Source organism: Myotis yumanensis, unplaced genomic scaffold, assembly GCF_028538775.1.
Source record: "Myotis yumanensis isolate MYYU_CA2020_CCGP unplaced genomic scaffold, mMyoYum1.0.hap1 SCAF_16, whole genome shotgun sequence".
Taxonomy (NCBI): domain Eukaryota; kingdom Metazoa; phylum Chordata; class Mammalia; order Chiroptera; family Vespertilionidae; genus Myotis; species Myotis yumanensis.
In genome coordinates this window covers 14145924-14164075 of record NW_027223767.1, presented here as the reverse complement: position 1 = coordinate 14164075, position 18152 = coordinate 14145924, and the positions used below count along the sequence as shown (strand labels likewise).

At 44.4% G+C, this 18152-nt stretch overlaps 1 protein-coding gene across 1 annotated transcript in view; it reads left to right on the top strand.

Moving 5' to 3' along the window:
- Positions 1-2986: 2986 nt before the first annotated feature.
- PELP1 (proline, glutamate and leucine rich protein 1) overlaps positions 2987-18152 on the top strand; it is a 29080-nt gene continuing 13914 nt past the window's right edge. Inside the window, exons 1-5 of the mRNA XM_070395240.1 lie at positions 2987-3246; positions 8901-8965; positions 9337-9442; positions 11079-11228; positions 11458-11529. Of these exons, the coding sequence (XP_070251341.1) occupies positions 2998-3246; positions 8901-8965; positions 9337-9442; positions 11079-11228; positions 11458-11529 (642 nt within the window). The 5' untranslated portion in view covers positions 2987-2997. The remainder of the gene's footprint in view (positions 3247-8900; positions 8966-9336; positions 9443-11078; positions 11229-11457; positions 11530-18152) is intronic.

The following is an 18152-nucleotide window of genomic DNA, read 5'->3' as shown; positions in this document are numbered from 1 at the left end:
GCAAGGCACAGCCTGTTCTGAAGTGATTGTGGGGGTAAGACAGCAGGAGAGAGAAGGCTGAGAAGGAAGACTGGAACAGTGTGAAGGGTTTTGTATAACAGGTAAAAAGGAATGAGCCAAACCGGTTGGCTCAGTGGATGGAGCGTCGGCCTGCGGACTGAAGGGTCCCGGGTTCGATTCCAGTCAAGGACATGTGCCTTGGTTGCGGGCACATCCCTGGTGGGGGGTGTGCAGGAGGCAGCTGATGGATGTTTCTCTCTCATCGGTGTTTCTGACTATCTGTCCCTCTCCCTTCCTCTCTGTAAAAAACCAATAAAATATATTAAGAAAAAAAAGGAATGAGACTGAGGCGCTTCTCTGGAGGAGGACACATGGAACCAGTAGTGTTCCTTAAAGCAAAGGAGTGGCATGATGACATTTCTCTTTTAGGAAGATAATTCTGGGCAATGTGGAGGGTGGAGGGAGTGTAGCAAGGCTGTTGTAGCCTAAAACTAATCGAGGGGAGATGATGAACCACAGAGTGGAGGGAAGAAGAGAGGCCAGGCTGACGAGTTATTTCTAGGGCAAAATTGACTGGATTTTGGGAGGAGGACGGATGACTGACATTTTGGATTTAAGGAGCTACAGTATTTCTTCTTCCATCTCCTTTTTCATACTCTCGCAATCTTCTCCCAATGAACCAACTTCACACTCACCCCTCCACTTTAGTATGCAACAAAAAGTAACACACACAAGACTGTTTCTGAGATCATCTTCTTTTGTTTTGTTTTAAATATATTTTTATTTATTTTAGAGGAGGAGAGAGGAAGAGAGAGACACATCAGTGATGAGAGAGAATCATAGATTGGCTGCCTCTTGCATGCCTCCTACTGGGGATCAAGTTCCCAATCTAGGCACATACCCTGACCAGGAATTAAACTGTGACCTCCTGGTTCACAGGTCGATGCTCAATCAGTGAGCCACATGGCATGGTCTGAGATAATCTTTGTTTCTCTCTCTCAAATCAATAAGTACTTAAAAATCCTTTAAAAATTTAATTTCTCTGAAAATTGTCTATAAATTTAATGCACATCAAAAGAACAATGGAACTAGTTTGTGCACAAAGATAATCTAAAATAATACCAGTAAAAGCATAATATGCTAATTAGACCAGACGACCTTCTGGACAAAGCTGGGGTTGCGAGGGAAGCCTGAGTCCTGGGTGCCTGCCAGCGGCTGGAGGAAAGCCCGGGCCCTGGGTGCCAGAGGAAAGCTGGTGCCAGCAGCCGGGGGAAGGAAGGCCTACTCTTACACAAATTTTGTGCATCAGCTCTTTAATCTTCTATAATAATTAAAGTATAATATGCTAATTAGAAAAGACAGCTGAACGTCCTTCTGGACGACCTTCTGGATGAAGTCGGGGTTTTGAGGGCCAAGCCCCTTGCATGAATTTCGTGCATGGGGGCTCTAGTTTGAATATAATAAAAGTCAAATCCAAGCCTGAAGTGCAAGGGTCTTCTTTTTTCTTCTCGTACTCCCTTCTATCTAATCCTTCTCCAAGTCCTGGCATTCTGCCTCCAAAATACATTAATCCATTGGGTTATTTTTTCTTTCTTCCTCTATTTCTCTATCTCCAGTGCCATTTTGGTCCCAGTCACCATCTTCATTTTTTTCCCCCCACCATCCTCTCTTACCTGGCCTGTTATGATAGCTTCTTACAATGCCTCCTCCTCCTCCTCCTCCTCCTTCTTCTAAATCCTCACCGGAAGATATGTTTTTTAATTGATTTTAGAGAGAGAGGAAGGGAGAGAAAGAGAGAAACATTGATCAGTTGTCTCCCCTGTATGCCCTGACCAGGGATCGAACCTGAAGCCTGGGTATGTGCTCTGACTGGGAATCAAACCTGCAACCTGAAAGGTGTACAGGGTGATGCTCCAACCAACTGAGCCACCTGACCAGGTCACAGTGGCTTCTTTATCGCTCTCCTTGCTTCCCTCTTAGCCCTCTAAGTCCCTTCTCCACACAGCAACCAGAGTGGTCTTCTCAAATATAAGGCAGTTCTTTTTTTCTTCTTAAATATATTTTTATTGATTTCAGAGAGGAAGAGAGAGGGAGATAGAAACATCAATAATGAGAATCATTGATCGGCTGCCTTCCGCACGCCCCCTACTGGGGATTGAGCATACAACACCCACATGTGCCCGTGGTCGGAATTGAACCCAGGACCCTTCAGGCCTCAGGCCCCGCTCTATCCACAGAGCAAAACCGGCTAGGGCCATGCTTATTTTTTAAATAACACATAGCTCTATACAAAATTTATTTATTTTCTTATTTATTGACTATCTCTTCAGTCTAGAAGGGTACTGTCTTCTTCATTATTTTATTCTCATCACTTAGAATGGTGCCTGGCACCTTAAAAGGTGCTCAATAAATATTTGTTGAATGAGTAAATGTCGGATGAAAGAGACCGCCTTGGGAACTAGCAAGATGCCATCAAGAAAGGCTGCATCAATCTACTTCCTTGCCAACCGTGTAGAATAGTGTTCTATGCCTTATACATCATTCCAATGTTAGGTTTACTGACCTTTAATTAAGGCAAGGAGTGTGTTGTGTCAGTTCTGTAGTTGTATATGTAGTTTAAAATGTCTATGGTTTCAAACAAGAGGTCAGTTCCTTAGACGTCAGTGCTGCTAGAGCGAAAGTGCCTGGATTCTGCTATTTTAAAGGATCCCTTTCGGGACTGCGGCGCCTTTTGTTCTGACCACGTGTGTTCCTTAGGCGCCCCCGGCCGGCCCGCCCGCAGCCCTTCGCAGCCCTTCGCAGACCAGGAACCAAACCCCCGCGCCCCGCCCACCCCGCCCACCCCGCGCATGCTCCCTCCGACCAGAGCCCGGAGCCCAATCCCCGGGCATCCCAGGCGCAGGACCACAACCCCCTTCTGCCCCTCTCCACAGGCGTGCGTCGCGCTGTGTTTGCGTCATCGCGCCGCGCCACGCCACCACTAGAGCCCGGGGGAAGATGGCCGCAGCTGTGCTCAGTGGGCCCTCTGCGGGCTCCGCGGCCGGGGTTCCCGGCGGGGCCGGGGGCCTTTCGGCGGCGGGCTCGGGCCCGCGCCTCCGCATGCTGCTGCTGGAGAGCGTGTCCGGGCTGCTGCAGCCGCGAGCGGGGTCCACCATTCCTCCCGTGCATCCCCCGGTCCGTTCGGCCCCACACTTGCCCGGGCTCATGTGCCTATTGCGGCTGCATGGGACGGTGGGCGGGGCCCAGGTGAGTCTGTGGCCGGCGTGTGGGCGGCCCCGGTGGGAGGTGGGCGCGGCATCTGTGCGCCAGGTTCACGGGGCTGCAGCCGCAGCGGTCCGGTGGAGGGAAGGAGAGCTGGGTGCAGAAAGCGAATCCGGGTATCGGCCCGAACGAAATTCACGTATTTCGCCCTTTTCAGCCACGAGGAGGAACTCGGGATAACATGGACCTCGTTTCTCTATTGCTAGGCTACTGGTAGTCACACACGAATGGATTCCATTCCAGGCCCCGTCGCTCACTAAATCTGTGATCTTTAGCTTCTTTTTCCTTCTGGGAGTATCTGTTTTTGCGATTTTTTTCCTGCTGAGTGAATGTATATTGAACAAATAAATATTTACTGAACTCATACTGAGGGCCAAGTACTGGATGCTTCAGTTGGTTATAGATGTGATGGTGTTGAACAGAATGTTATAAAACACTATGAGCATTGTGTAGCAGGGACCTCTGACCCTACTCTGGAGAATTAGGTTAGAGGTACTGGAGTTTAAGCTGAGACCCCCAAGGATGAGTAGGGGTTGGTAGGGAAAGAAAATGGGAAGAGTGGTTCAGTCAGGAGGAAGTTCATCGGAAGGCCCTGGGGTGGGAAGGAGCAGAAAAGAAGGGCATTGTGTGCCTGGGGCTCAGGGGGAGGGGAAGAGGGTGGGCGCTGTGAGGCTGGCGAGGTGGGTAGGTAGTGGACAGGTCATGTAGAGCTTTTTAGATGGGTTTAGCAGGGTTCTTTGGGTTATATTAAGAGTAGAATCTAACATCTATTCAGTTCTGCAAGCTAGAAACCCAAATGTCATCCACCCTAAACACTTTTTTTTCTTGCTCACACACCTCCATACACACTCTGTTAGGTCCTGTTGGTTTTATCCTCTGAGTAGTTTTTAGATCTGTCCACTCCTTTCCACATCTTTGTCATTGCTTCCATTCTAGCTTGAACCCCCATCTTGTTCAGGTGAAGCCACTGATTCTAAGAAGATATAACATGTCTAACTATGGAAGGTGTTCCTTTACTATCTCTTGTCCTCCAGCCTTTCCCCCAGTCCTCCCCCAAATTCTACCCGTGCTTCATGCGTTGAGGCTGATGTGCACGAGGTCTTTCTTGTCCAGCCTTTGTTATGGGACCTTCTGAGCTCTATGCTTCCTTCCAGGAAGAGGGTTGTCATAACCCGCTGGGTGGTCCAATTATCTTAGCCCCAAATTCATGAGGAATGACCTCATTTATTACTTGTATTAACATTACTCCTTATTGTTGAGGGTAACAAAGCTGTGCCTCTGCTATCTCAGCCCAGTTTCAGAAGCAGGAGCTGATTACATATTTCCTTTTCCTTCTAAATCCTCTCATATTCCTAAGTATTTCGGAAATGTTATATATTCTGCCTATGTATGTGTGATTTCTTTCATCATCTTTTTCAAGTTTTCCCCTCCTCCCTCAAGGTGAGCTACATGAATTTATTGTCTTGTTTATTTTCTCTAAGTGCCTAAAAGTCTAGTAGAATTTTGAGTAAAGAAGCTAAAGGTGATGTGGGAAGTGAGACTCCTTCCTTTAGTATTGCATGTATCACATTTTTTGAGTATATCCTGCCTTGAGTTTTTTCTACTTGTGTCTCTGATATTGGGTCTTCAGTACTGTATTGGAACTGTATGGTTTCCCTTGCTTCCCCATAGATTTTCATTCAGCAAACATGTATTGAGTATCCGTTATGTGTTAGCTACTATTCCTCATCTTTAGGTTAGATAAGCAAGACAAATTTCTTGAGAGAGATTCTAGTGTAGTGGGGATGAGTAATGAAGGTAAGCAGTAGGCTTGGTGCTTGAGAGAAAAAGAGATCTGTTGATTGATCCGTCCACCTAGGCTTAATCACCAACATTGCTTTCCCATAGGTTCTGACAGGGAATTGAATCGCTGATTTGATTCTCTACTTCATGTAATCTGTTGATTCACTCTAATGTATTCTTTATTTCAGTTACTGTATTCTTAATTTCTGACTGGTTCTTTTTTTTTTTTTAAATATATTTTATTGATTTTTCACAGCGAGGAAGGGAGAGAGATAGAGAGTTAGGAACATCGATGAGAGAGAAACATCGACCAGCTGCCTCCTGCACATCTCCCACTGGGGATGTGCCCGCAACCCAGGTACATGCCCTTGGCCGGAATCGAACCTGGGACCTTTCAGTCCTCAGGCCGACGCTCTATCCACTGAGCCAAACCGGTTTCGGCTGACTGGTTCTTTTTTATGTTTTCTATATTCATTTTATGTTTTCTATATTTATTTTCTATAATCTCTTTGTTGAAATTCTCCCTGAAATCATTAAGCATCCTTATAGCCAGTGTTTTGAACTCTGCATCTGGTAGATTGCTTGTCTCCATTTTGTTCTTTTTCTGGAGTTTCTTTGTTCTGTTCTTTCATTTGGAACATGCTTCTTTATCTCCTCATTTTAGCAGCTTCCCTCTTTGTTTCTATGTATGAGGTAGAGCTACCATGTCTCCTGGTCTTGGTAGAGTGCTGTGGGGCCCAGTGGTACAGTCTCCCTGGTCACCTGAGCTGGACGCTCCAGGTGTGTCCCTTGTGTGGGTTGTGTGTGCCCTTTTATTGTAGTTCAGCCTTGATTGCTGTTGGTACATCAGTGAGATGGATTAATCCTCAGGCTGATTGATTATGAGGACTGGCTGTGACTACAGTGGAGGAACCATTGCGCAGGGGTTAACCCTATGGAGCAGGATTTGCTTTATCAGGGTACTGGTGCCTGCTGAGTGTGCCCTTTGAGTATGTCATTTCTAGAGGTGGTTGGGTGGTGCTCTGATGTGTCCTGAAGCTGGCCACTGGGTGTATTTGTTTTGGGGTCTCTTGGGAGGTGCAGGCCAAGGTTAGCTGCTGCTTGTGCCCTGCTCAGAGCCACCTGGTACGAGCTACAAAGTGATGTGCAGATGGTTGCCATTTGTGCTGGGCTTGGAGGTGCCTGGGAGAGGTTAAGCTGTGAACTGAGGTTAGGTGCTGCTAGTGCTGTGTTTGGGGTTGCTTAGCTAGTTGGGGCATGGTGAAGCCAGGTTCTGCTTGTTTGGGGTTTGTGAACCTTTGTGAGATTTTAGGAAACTCTGAAGCATGAGCCAAGACAGACTGGTTATTTTATTTATTATATTTAAAAAACATATTTTTATTGATTTCAGAGAGGAAGGGGGGGAGAAAGAGAGAGAGAGAGAGAGAGAGAGGGAAAAAGAGAGAGAGAGAGAGAGAGAGAGAGAGAGAGAGAGAGAGAGAGAAACATCAGTGATGAGAGAGAATCATTGATCGGCTGCCTGGGAATTGAGCCTGCAACCTGGGCATGTGCCCTTGACCGGAATTGAATCCTGGACCCTTCAGTCCGCAGGCCGACGCTCTATCCACTGAGCCAAACCAGCTAGGACTGTTATATGGAAAAGCTACTGGAAGCCACTTGGGTGGGTTGGCAAGTTGGGTGGGTCAGGGCAAGGAAATTACTAGGGTGGGGTGAACAGTGTTAGCCAGGTTGATGGAGACTCAGAGGTAGTGCCTGCCTGCACCTGTCAGGGAAGAGCCCAGCAAAGGAACAATGGCTTCTGCTAGTATTTCTTTTTTTTCCTTTTTCTTTTTAATTTGTCTGTATTTGCCATAACTTTTTAAAGCAGAATGTGACGAGAGCACTGCACTTCTATTCACAAAACTTGCTCTGAGTAACTTTCAAACGGCTTTACAACATGCCTAGGTAGTTTATATTTCTGCTTTGCTACACAATTCTTTTCTTTGGAGACAAACCCTATGGACAGTTACTACCATTGTGTTGGTCAGCTTAGCATAGTAACTTCTAGAGGCCACACATGCAGTTGATAAACTACAGGGTGTGTTGGGCTTAAAAAGTAGATCTTAGAGGAGGAAGGTTGTTTTAACCATGCATCTCAGAACACTTTAGCAACAAAGATTTGGTCTACTTAGGAGTCTGCTTGAGAGAGAAACACTTCAGACCACACAGCTAACAAACATTAGGCTACATGCATCTTACAACAAAGATAGCCCCGTTCTGTTAAAACAGGCCAACATGGAACTAGGAAAGAAAACAAGCCCGGCTTCAGTGCCTGAAGTATCACAGTCTCATATACATAGAGGGAAAGGAACCCGGTCTTCCCTTTAAGTAGTTGCCATGCCATACATATTTTTAAAATGTTAACAAAAATAAAGGAAAAAGTCCTTGAAAGTATATTATCCAAGTTCTGCCAGTATTTCTGTCTGGGAGAAAGCTCTCTCTCTAGCCCAGTGGTTCTCAACCTGTGGGTTGCAACCCGTTTGGCGGTCGAACGACCCTTTCACAGGGGTCACCTAAGACCATCCTGCATATCAGATATTTACATTACGATTCATAACAGCAACATTACAGTTATGAAGTAGCAATGAAAGTAATTTTATGATTGGGTCACAACATGAGGAACTGTATTTAAAGGGCCAGAAGGTTGAGAACCACTGCTCTAGCCCTTGCCCCAAAGCCAGATAATTTAGTTGCTGCTCCCTCTATGTCCCTGCTGCCTTTTGAGCTGCTGCCCCCAGGGCTGGAGTTCAGAGGGAGCCAGTCTGAATAAGTCTGTGCACGGGATTCCATAGCCCTTCGTCTCACTGCTGGTTTTCACAGCCAGAAGTTATGGGAACGTCTCTTCTTGGCCCTGGGACCCTGGGCTGGGGAGTCCCGTGTGGGGCTTGGACCCCTCACTCCTCAGGGGGCAACTCTGCAGCTGAGCTATCCCTTCAGATTTTTTATTGCCACATGTGGGTGTGGGACCAGCCTGTTCCACATCTCTGCCCCTCCTGTCAGTCTGTGGCTTCTTCCGTATATCCTTAGTTACAGGACTTCTGTTCCAGCGGTTCTCAACCTGTGGGTTGCGAACAATGAAAATACATCCTGCATAGCAGATATTTACATGACGATTCATAACAGTAGCAAAATTACAGTTATGAAGTAGCAACGAAAATAATTTTATGGTTGGGGGTCACCACAACATGAGGAACTGTATTAAAGGATCGCGGCATCAGGAAGGTTGAGAACCACTGGTAGGCTGTTCTCAATGGTGGGTGTTCTGTAGTTTAGTTGTAATTTTGATGTGGTCATGGGAGGAGGTGAGTACAGCATTTACCTACTCGTACACCATCTTGACCAGAAGTCTACCTTGGCATTCTTAACAGGTCTAAGGAAGCCAGGGACAGGAGGAGGGGGATTTGTTTGGGGGTGAAGGAGGAAGGGAAACAGGTGAGTTCAGTGTCCATTAAAGCAAGCATTTAGGAATGTCTCCCCTGCTAGGTGCTGCTCAGGGATACACCAGTGAAGCAGACCTGTCTTTGAGGTCTGGTAGCTGGGATGAGTTGGGCTGTCCTCTGTATAGCACTAATCTGTAGGGTGGACAGTAAAAGAAGGGGTCAAGCATGACGTGACTTTGAGGAAAGTCTGCAGGACAGGCTGCTGTGTGTGTCACTTACTGAAGATAGGACGAAGGCTGAGGCCTCAAGAGGAATGGTCTCTTCTCAGAGGAGGTGGAACTTCAGAAAAGGCTTCATAGATACTGGGACACGGCAGGGTTTGGGGAAATCTGCACCTTTAGCATCCTATTCCTGACTCACTTTCCTGTTTTCTTCTAGAACCTTTCGGCTGTTGGGGTGTTGGTGGGTCTCAGTAATGCACGTCTCAGTTCTATCAAAACTCGGTAAGTCTTTGACCTTTTTTTGTTTCCCCTCCAGAAGGATGTTTCCTTAGGAAGTGAGCTTACATCTTTCCGTTATTGTCCACCCATGGAGTCAAGAGGTTCGCTCCCAGGAGGCTGGGGAGTGTCATTCTTTCATGAACTCACTTGAGCTGGATCTCACCCATTCCAGCCCCACCTGGGATTATGAAGATCTCTGTTCCCTTTCCTTGCTGCCTGTACCTCACTCCAGGCAGTATTTCAGGATTTAGAAACCTCAGTGACCTGGAGGTGAAGTCTTGCTGTAGTCTAGTCCAGTGAGTGTGAAAGAGCAATACATAGCTTTCTCTGAAGTCTAGCCTCCACCTTGTTATCACTCACTCCTTTCTTACAAGGTTTGAGGGCCTCTGTCTGCTGTCTTTGCTGGTTGGGGAGAGCTCTACAGAGATGTTCCAGCAGCACTGTGTCTCTTGGCTTCGGAGCATCCAGCAGGTCTTGCAGGTAAGGATTCAGCTGCTGCCCCGACTGCGCCCCCTCCCCCAACCATTCCTTGTTCCCATCCTGGATGTGGTGTATTCTTTGTGGCTTGGACATTTAGTTCTGAGGACAGAATCATTAGCAGTTTTCTGATCGTAGGGAGGATAAGCTTCAAATGGAAGTCCTTTTAAGCTTTTTGATATTTTCAACTGCTGAATTATTTTAATTCATCTGACCTTTCACACACTGTAACCTCTGACTGTTTCACTTCCTCATTAGCTTTTCTAATGAGTGACCTCTCTAAAGCTACTTTTTCCAGGTTGATTTCTTTTTTCTTGCCCATTCCTTTCTTTCTCTTTCAACATTTTAATATTTTTCTACTTTTACATCTTTGATGACATCTCCGTTTACTTCTTCGACAGTCATTCTGAGCACATGTGGCAGGCTGTGTGCTAAGCTCTGGGAGACAGTGGTAAGATGGACGTGGACCCTGCTTTCATGGTGCTGAGTCTTGCTCTGAGGCTGGGAAACTTCCTATGAAGTAAATGTTTATAGATAGTAAATCTTTTATGTTTTGCAAACCACATATGGTTTCTGTTGCATGTTGTTTTTTTCTTTGGTAGTTTGCCAACCCTTTAAAAATGTAAAAATCATTTTTTAGCTTGTGGACCATCAATCAGCTGCCTCCCACTGGGGATTGAGCCTGCAACCTGGGCATGTGCCCTGACCCGGAATTGAACCTCGACCTCTTGGCTCATAGGTCGACACTCAACCACTGAGCCATGCCGGCTGGGTGGGCACATTTTTTTAAAAAAAATATTTTATTGATTTTTCATAGAGAGGATGGCAGAAGGATAGAGAGTTAGAAACATCGATGAGGGAGAAACATCGATCAGCTGCCTCCTGTACACTCCCTACTGGGGATGTGCCCGAAACCAAGGTACATGCCCTTGACTGGAATTGAACCTGGGACCCTTCAGTCCGCAGGCCGACGCTGCATCCACTGAGCCAAACCGGTTAGGGCCATTTTTTTTTTTAATGCATTCTAGAGAGAGAGGAAGGAAGAGGGAGAAAGAAACACCAATATGAGAAACATCCATCTGTTGCCTCACGCATGCACCCACAACCTGGATATGTGTCTTGACTAGGAATGGAACCCACAACCCTTCAGTGTGTGGGGCAACGCTCTAACCACTGCACCACTGGCCAGGCCCAAACCGTTTTTTTTCTTCATGAGTTCCAGGGTAGGTTTGAGGCAGCTTAGAGATGCAGTGATTTTGTTGCGGCTGAGACTTTGTTTTTTAGTCTGAGAGTGCTCTTCCACTGAAGGGAGGTAGAATATGGGAGAATCAAACTCTTGAGCTCTTCCAGTTAGATCTTTCAGTTGTAGATTTGTTACTCTCCCCCTCCCCCAAACACATTCTTAGAACCCCAGATACCCCTAATACAAAAATGTAAACACATGTTCTTTCTGTAGACAAATACGTTACTTTTGAATACCCCATGTCTCTAATGCAGTCTATTCCTAGTGGATCTGATGGTAATGTTGACATTAACTGTGGTGTTTCTCAAAAACCCCGTGTTGTTATACCTCTCATTCCTCCTCCTCTTGGTGACCATGAAGATGAGGTTGGAAGCATGGGGTGTTGTTGCTTTTCAGTCCCAGGACCCACCCGCCACGATGGATTTGGCTGTGGTTGTTCTGAGGGACCTGCTCCGATATGCAGCCCAGCTTCCTACAGTCTTCCGGGACATCTCCATGAACCACCTCCCTGGCCTTCTCACTTCCCTGCTGGGCCTCAGACCAGAGGTGAGACACCTGCCCAGTCCCTCCGCCCTTTGCCCCTTTTAATGCCTGTCTTACTCAGATGGCTTGGATTAAGGAATGTGATGGGAAGTGATTGGGGAATAGGATCAAAGAAGTGAGAAGGAAGGGCCAAGAAAAAGTGTATGAGGTGGGACCTCGGGGGTTGTGGGGTAGAGAGGGGAGTCTATGGGGGTATTGGACTCTCATCTCTTCCTTGTTTTTTCGCCCACAGTGTGAGCTCTCGGCACTGGAGGGAATGAAGGCATGTATGACCTATTTTCCTCGGGCTTGTGGGTCTCTCAAAGTAAGTATTCATGGCAATTCCTCTTTCCACCAACTTAAGCCTTGTAGCTATCTTACCTCAGATGCTATTTCTGAGACTTCTAAGCACCTGTCTTCTGATTTTTCTATGATTGATCTCCATAGCTTTAATTATACCACCTCTTAGCACTTCACATACATTATCTCGTTAACCATCACTGATGAAGAAATTGATATTAAATAACTTGCATAAGATCAATAGGGATGGGAAACTAGATCTGATGCTAAAGCCCAGGCTCTTAGCCCTGGGCTCCTTCCTCTTTGTGCCTTCCTCCTCTGTACCTCTAGAGTGCCCTGCCTGTTTTTTCTACCATCTGCTCTTTCTTTTTAAAATTGTTTTATTGCTTAAAGTATTACAAAGAGTATTATATATGTCTCCTTTTTTCCCCCGCCCTTGACAATCCCCTGGCCTCCCCTACCCCTCAGTGTCTTATGTCCATTGGTTATGCTTATATGCATGCATACAAGTCCTTCGGTTGATCTCTTACCCCCCTACCCCCCCCCCCCCCCACCCGCCTCCCAACCCTCCCCAGCCTTCCCGCTGTAGTTTGACAGTTTGTTCGAGGCAGCTCTGCCTCTGTATCTATTTTTGTTCATAAGTTTATAATGGTCTTTATTATCCATAAATGAGTGAGATCATGTGGTATTTTCCTTCATTGACTGGCTTATTTCACTTAGCATAATGCTCTCCAGTTCCATCCATGCTGTTGCAAATGGTAAGAGTTCCTTTTTTACAGCAGCATAGTATTCCATCGTGTAGATGTACCACAGGTTTCTTTTTTTTTTCCTTTTTTTTTTTTTTTATTGCTTAAAGCATTACAAGGGTATTACATATGTGTCCTTTTTTCCCCCCCACCCTTGACAAGCCCCTGCCCTCCCTTACCCCCCAGTGTCTTATGTCCATTAGTTATGGTTATATGGATGCATACAAGTCCTTCGGTTGATCTCTTACTCCCCTCCCTTCTGTCCCTCAACCCTCTCTGGCCTTACCACTGAAGTCCGACAATCGGTTTGAGGCAGCTCTGCCACTGTATTTATTATTGTTCAAAAGTTTGTAATGGTCTTTATTATCCATGAGAGAATGAGATCATGTGGTATTTTTCCTTCATTGACTGGCTTGTTTCACTTAGCATAATGCTCTCCAGTTCCATCCATGCTGTTGCAAATGGTAAGAGTTCCTTCTTTTTAACAGCAGCATAGTATTCCATCGTGTAGATGTACCACAGTTTTCTAATCCATTCATCTACTGATGGGCACTTGGGCTGTTTCCAGATCTTAGCTATGGTGAATTGTGCTGCTATGAACATAGGGTTGCATATATCCTTTCTGATTGGTGTTTCTGGTTTCTTGGGATATATTCCTAGAAGTGGGATCACAGGGTCAAATGGGAGTTCCATTTTTAGTTTTTTGAGGAAACTCCATACTGTCTTCCATAGTGGCTGCACCAGTCTGCATTCCCACCAGCAGTGTACGAGTGTTCCTTTTTCTCCACATCCTCTCTAGCACTTGTCGTTTGTGGATTTGTTGATGATAGCCATTCTGACAGGTGTGAGATGGTACCTCATTGTTGTTTTGATTTGCATCTCTCAGATGATTAGTGACTTTGAGCACGTTTTCATATGTCTCTTGGTTTTCTGAATGTCCTCTTTTGAAAGGTGTCTATTTAGGTCCTTTGCCCATTTTTTGATTGGATTGCTTATCTTCCGTTTGTTAAGTTGTATGAGTTCCCTATAAATGTTGGAGATTAAACCCTTATCGGTGATAACATTGGCAAATATGTTCTCCCATGCAGTGGGCTTTCTTGTAGTTTTGTTGATGGTTTCTTTTGCTGTGCAGAAGCTTTTTATTTTGATGTAGTCCCATTTGTTTATTTTCTCTTTAGTTTCCAATGCCCTAGGAGCTGTATCAGTGAAGAAATTGCTTCAGCATATGTCTGACATTTTGTTGCCTTTGGATTCTTCTAGTATTTTTATGGATTCCCGTCGTATATTTAAGTCCTTTATCCATTTTGAGTTTATTTTTGTGTATGATGTAAGTTAGTGGTCTAGTTTCATTTTCTTGCATGTATCTGTCCAATTTTCCCAACACCATTTATTAAAGAGACTGTCTTGACTCCATTGTATGTTCTTGCCTCCTTTGTCAAATATTAATTGAGCATATTGGTTCGGGTTGATTTCTGGGCTCTCTATTCTATTCCATTGATCTATATGTCTGTTCTTGTGCCAGTACCAGGCAGTTTTGAGAACAGTAGCTTTGTAATACAGCTTGATATCTGGTACTGAGATCCTACTTTGTTCTTTCTCAGGATCGCTGCAGCTATTCGGGGTCGTTTTTATTCCAGATGAATTTTTGGAGAGTTTGTTCTAGGTCTGTGAAATATGCCATTGGTATTTTAATGAGAAGTGCGTTGAATTTATAGACTGCTTTGGGTAGTATGGACATTTTAATGTTGTTGATTCTACCAATCCAAGAACATGGTATGTTCTTCCATCTGTTTATGTCTTCCTCTATCTCTTTTTTCAGTGTCCTATAGTTTTCTGAGTAGAGGTCTTTTACCTCTTTAGTTACGTTTATTCCTAGGTATCTTAATTTTTTTGGTGTGATGGTAAATGGGATAGATTTCTTGGCATTAATTTTGCATACCCCATGTCGCTAATGCACTCTAGTCCTAGTGGATCTGATGGTAATGTTGACATTAACTGTGGTGTCACAGTTAATTTTTTTCTAGATATTGGCCAGATATTTCTGGATATTGGCCAGTAATTCTCTTTCATTGTGTTGTCTTTACCTGGTTTTGGTATTAGGGTGATGCTGGCTTCATTGAATGAGTTTGGTAGTGTTCCTTCCTCTTGAATTTTTTGTAGTAGTTTGAGGAGGATAGGTTTTAGTTCTTCCTTGAATGTTTGGTAAAACTCCCCTGTGAAGCCATCTGGTCCTGGGCTTTTGTTTGGTGGAAGCTTTTTGATGACTGTTTCAATTTCTTCCATAGTTATTGGCCTGTTGAGATTTTTAGATTCTTCCTGATTGAGTTTTGGAATGTTGTATTTTTCTAGGAATATGTCCTTTTCCTCCAGGTTGTCTAGTTTGTTGGAGTAGAGTTGTCCATAGTATTTTTTAACAATCATGTGTATTTCTGTTGGGTCTGTTGTTATTTCGCCTCTATCATTTCTGATTTTGTTTATTTGGGAGCTCTCTCTTTGCTTCTTTGTGAGCCTGGCTAGAGGTTCATCAATCTTGTTTATCCTTTCAAAGAACCAGCTCTTGGTTTCATTGATTTTCTGTATTGTTTTTTTGGTCTCTATGTCATTTATTTCTGCTCTAATCTTTATTATCTCCTTCCTTCTGCTCACTCTGGGCTTTTCTTGTTGCTCTCTTTCTAATTCTTTCAGATGTAGATTTAGATGATTTACTACCATTTTTTCTTGTTTTTTTTTTCCCCCCCCCCCCCCATAACTCCCCTCCTTCCAGCTCCCACCCCACCCTCCACCCTCACTCCCCACCCACTGTGTTCATCCGTAGGTGCATGATTTTTGTCCAGTCACTTCCCGCATCTCCCACACCCCTTTCCCCCCCAAGAATAGTCATTCTATTCCCTTTCTATGTCCCTGATTCTATTATAATCACCAGTTCATTCTGTACATCAGGTTATTTATTCACTTGATTCTTAGATTCATTTGTTGATAGATGCATGTTTGTTGTTCATAATTTGTATCTTTACCTTTTTCTTCTTCTTCTTCTTCTTAAAGGATACCTTTCAGCATTTCATATAATACTGGTTTGGCGGTGATGAACTCCTTTAGCTTTTCCTTATCTGTGAAGCTCTTTATCTGACCTTCAATTCTGAATGATAGCTTTGCTGGATAAAGTAATCTTGGTTGTAGGTTCTTGGTATTCAGCACTTTGAATATTTCTTGCCATTCCCTTCTGGCCTGCAAAGTTTCTGTTGAGAAATCAGCTGACAGTCGTATGGGTATTCCCTTGTAGGTAATTGAGCCTCTTTCTCTTGCTGCTTTTAAGATTTTCTCTTTGTCTTTTGCTCTTGGCATTTTAATGATGATGTGTCTTGGTGTGGTCCTCTTTGGATTCCTTTTGTTTGGGGTTCTCTGCGCTTCTTGGACCTGTAAGTCCATTTCTTTCTCCAGATGGGGGAAGTTTTCTGCCATTATTTCTTGAAATAGGTTTTCAATATCTTGCTGTCTCTCATCTTCTGGCACTCCAATAATTCTGATATTAGACCGCTTAAAGCTGTCCCAGAGGCTCCTTACACTATCTTCACACTTTCGGATTCTTTTTTCATTTTGCTTTTCCAATTGGGTGTTTTTTGTCGAATCTTTGGTTTGATTATTGTGCTCCTCTGGTCTGCTATTGGGTATAATATTCTTTATTTCAGTCCGTGTATGCTTACTTTCTAATTTCTTTATCGTAGCATCGAGGGTCTCATTAGTTTTCGTGAGGCTCTGCACAAATTTATGGCAAGCCCTCAAAATTGCGATTCTTAGCTCCATATCCTCCATTTCTGTCATGTTTTTTTGTCTCCGCATCTTTTATGCTTTCTTGGTGCACCCCTTTGTGGTCTCTGTGCACAGTCTTGTTCTAGCCAAGCCTTAATTGTTGTAGTTAACACTAGAGGGATTTGACCACCAGGCCGACTGGCTATAGGAATCAGCTGTATGGAAAACGTCTGCCTTCTGGGGAGGCGCTAATCCAGCCTTTGCCTGAGGCGATCGGCAAATGGCTTTTCGCAGGGTTTGGGCGGGGCGGGATCAACAGGGCGGGCGGAGGGAGCAGTTATGGCCACGCTCAGTCCCGTTCCCAGAGGCTCTGCTTCTCAGAACCCCGGCAGCCGCTGCAAACCTCAGAGAGAAAGCTGCCCTCAGGTTCCAACTGATGCCGGATAATCGCGCTTCTCCTGTTTCAGTCTGGGTCCCTAGAGACTCGCCCGGATCCGGAGCCCAGAGTCTGAGACTCACTCCCGACAGAAAACGACAACCGCGCCCTCAGCCACCAGCCCGCTTTGCGCGCGCACCTCGGTACCTTTGTATTTTCCACACTGCGCCGCCTCTGAGCCTTGATTTGCCGTTCTCTTTCCTTCTAGTTGTAGAGTCTCTCTTCAGCCAGCCTTCCTGTGGTTCTGGGTGATGTCCGTTCCGTCTTTTAGTTGTATTTTTGAAATGGTTGTTTGCGGCAGCGGTCTCCGGTGTTTACCTACGCCGCCATCTTGGTCTCTCTTTTCTTGTTTGTTGAGACAGGCCTGTAGAGCTATAAACTTCCCTCTCAGGACTGCTTTCATTGTGTCCCAGAGGTTTTGGATTGTTGTGTTTTCATTGTCATTAGTTTCCAGGATGTTTTTAATTTCTTCTTTGATCTCATTGGTAACCCAATCAATATTTAATAACATGCTATTCAGCTTCCAAGTGTTTGAGTATTTTGAGTTGTTTTTATTGTAGTTTATTTCTAATATTATGCCTTTGTAGTCTGAGAAGATGCTTAGTATGATTTCAATCTTCTTGAATTTGGGGAGACTTTGTTTGTGACCCAATATGTGGTCTATTTTTGAATATGTCCCATGAGCACTTGAGAAGAACGTATATTTTGTGGCTTTGGGGTGAAATGTTGTGAAGATGTCAATTAAGTCCATCTGATCTAGTGAGTCATTTAGGATTGCTGTTTCTTTGCCGATTTTTTGTCTAGAGGATTTATCCAGTGATGTCAGTGGTGTATTAAAGTCCCCTACTATGATTGTATTGTTGTTGATCTCTCCCTTGATATCTTCCAAGAGTTTTCTTATGTATTTGGGTGCTCCTGCATTGGGTGCATATATGTTTATCAGGATTATATCCTCTTGTTGTATTGATCCCTTTAGTATTATGAAGTGGCCTCCTTTATCTCTTGTTATGGCCTTCACTTTGAGGTCTATTTTGTCCGATAGAAGTATTGCTACCCCAGCTTTTTTTTCATTTCCATTTGCCTGAAGGATATTATTCCATCCCTTCACTTTCAGTCTGTGTGAGTCCCTTCTTCTGAGGTGGGTCTCTTGTAGACAGCAAATATATGGGTCATGTTTTTTTATCCATTCAGCCACTCGATATCTTTTGATTGGAGCATTTAGTCCATTTACGTTTAAAGTTATTATTGAAAGGTACTTGTTTGTAGCCATTTCTATTTTTTGTGGCTGTTTTCTTTCTGAGCTTTTTATTCTTTTTACACCAGTCCCTTTAGCATTTCTTGCATGGCTAGCTTGGTGGTGATAAACTCCCTTAGCCTTTTTTTTTGTCTGTGAAACTCCTTATTTCCCCTTCAATTTTGAATGATAGCCTTGCTGGATAGAGTATTCTTGGATTCAGTCCTTTGCTTTGCATCACTTTGTAAGTTTCCATCCATTCTTTTCTGGCCTGATGTGTTTCTGTTGAGAAATCATTTGATAATCTAATGGGAGATTCCCTTGAATATAACTTTCCGTCTCTCTCTTGCAGTCTTTAAGATTCTCTCTTTGTCCTGAACATTTGCCATGGTATTTATGATGTGTCTTGGTGTGGGTCTTTTCGGGTTCACCTTGTTTGGGACTCTTTGTGCTTCTGTGACTTTTTTCTTCCTCACCTCAGGGAA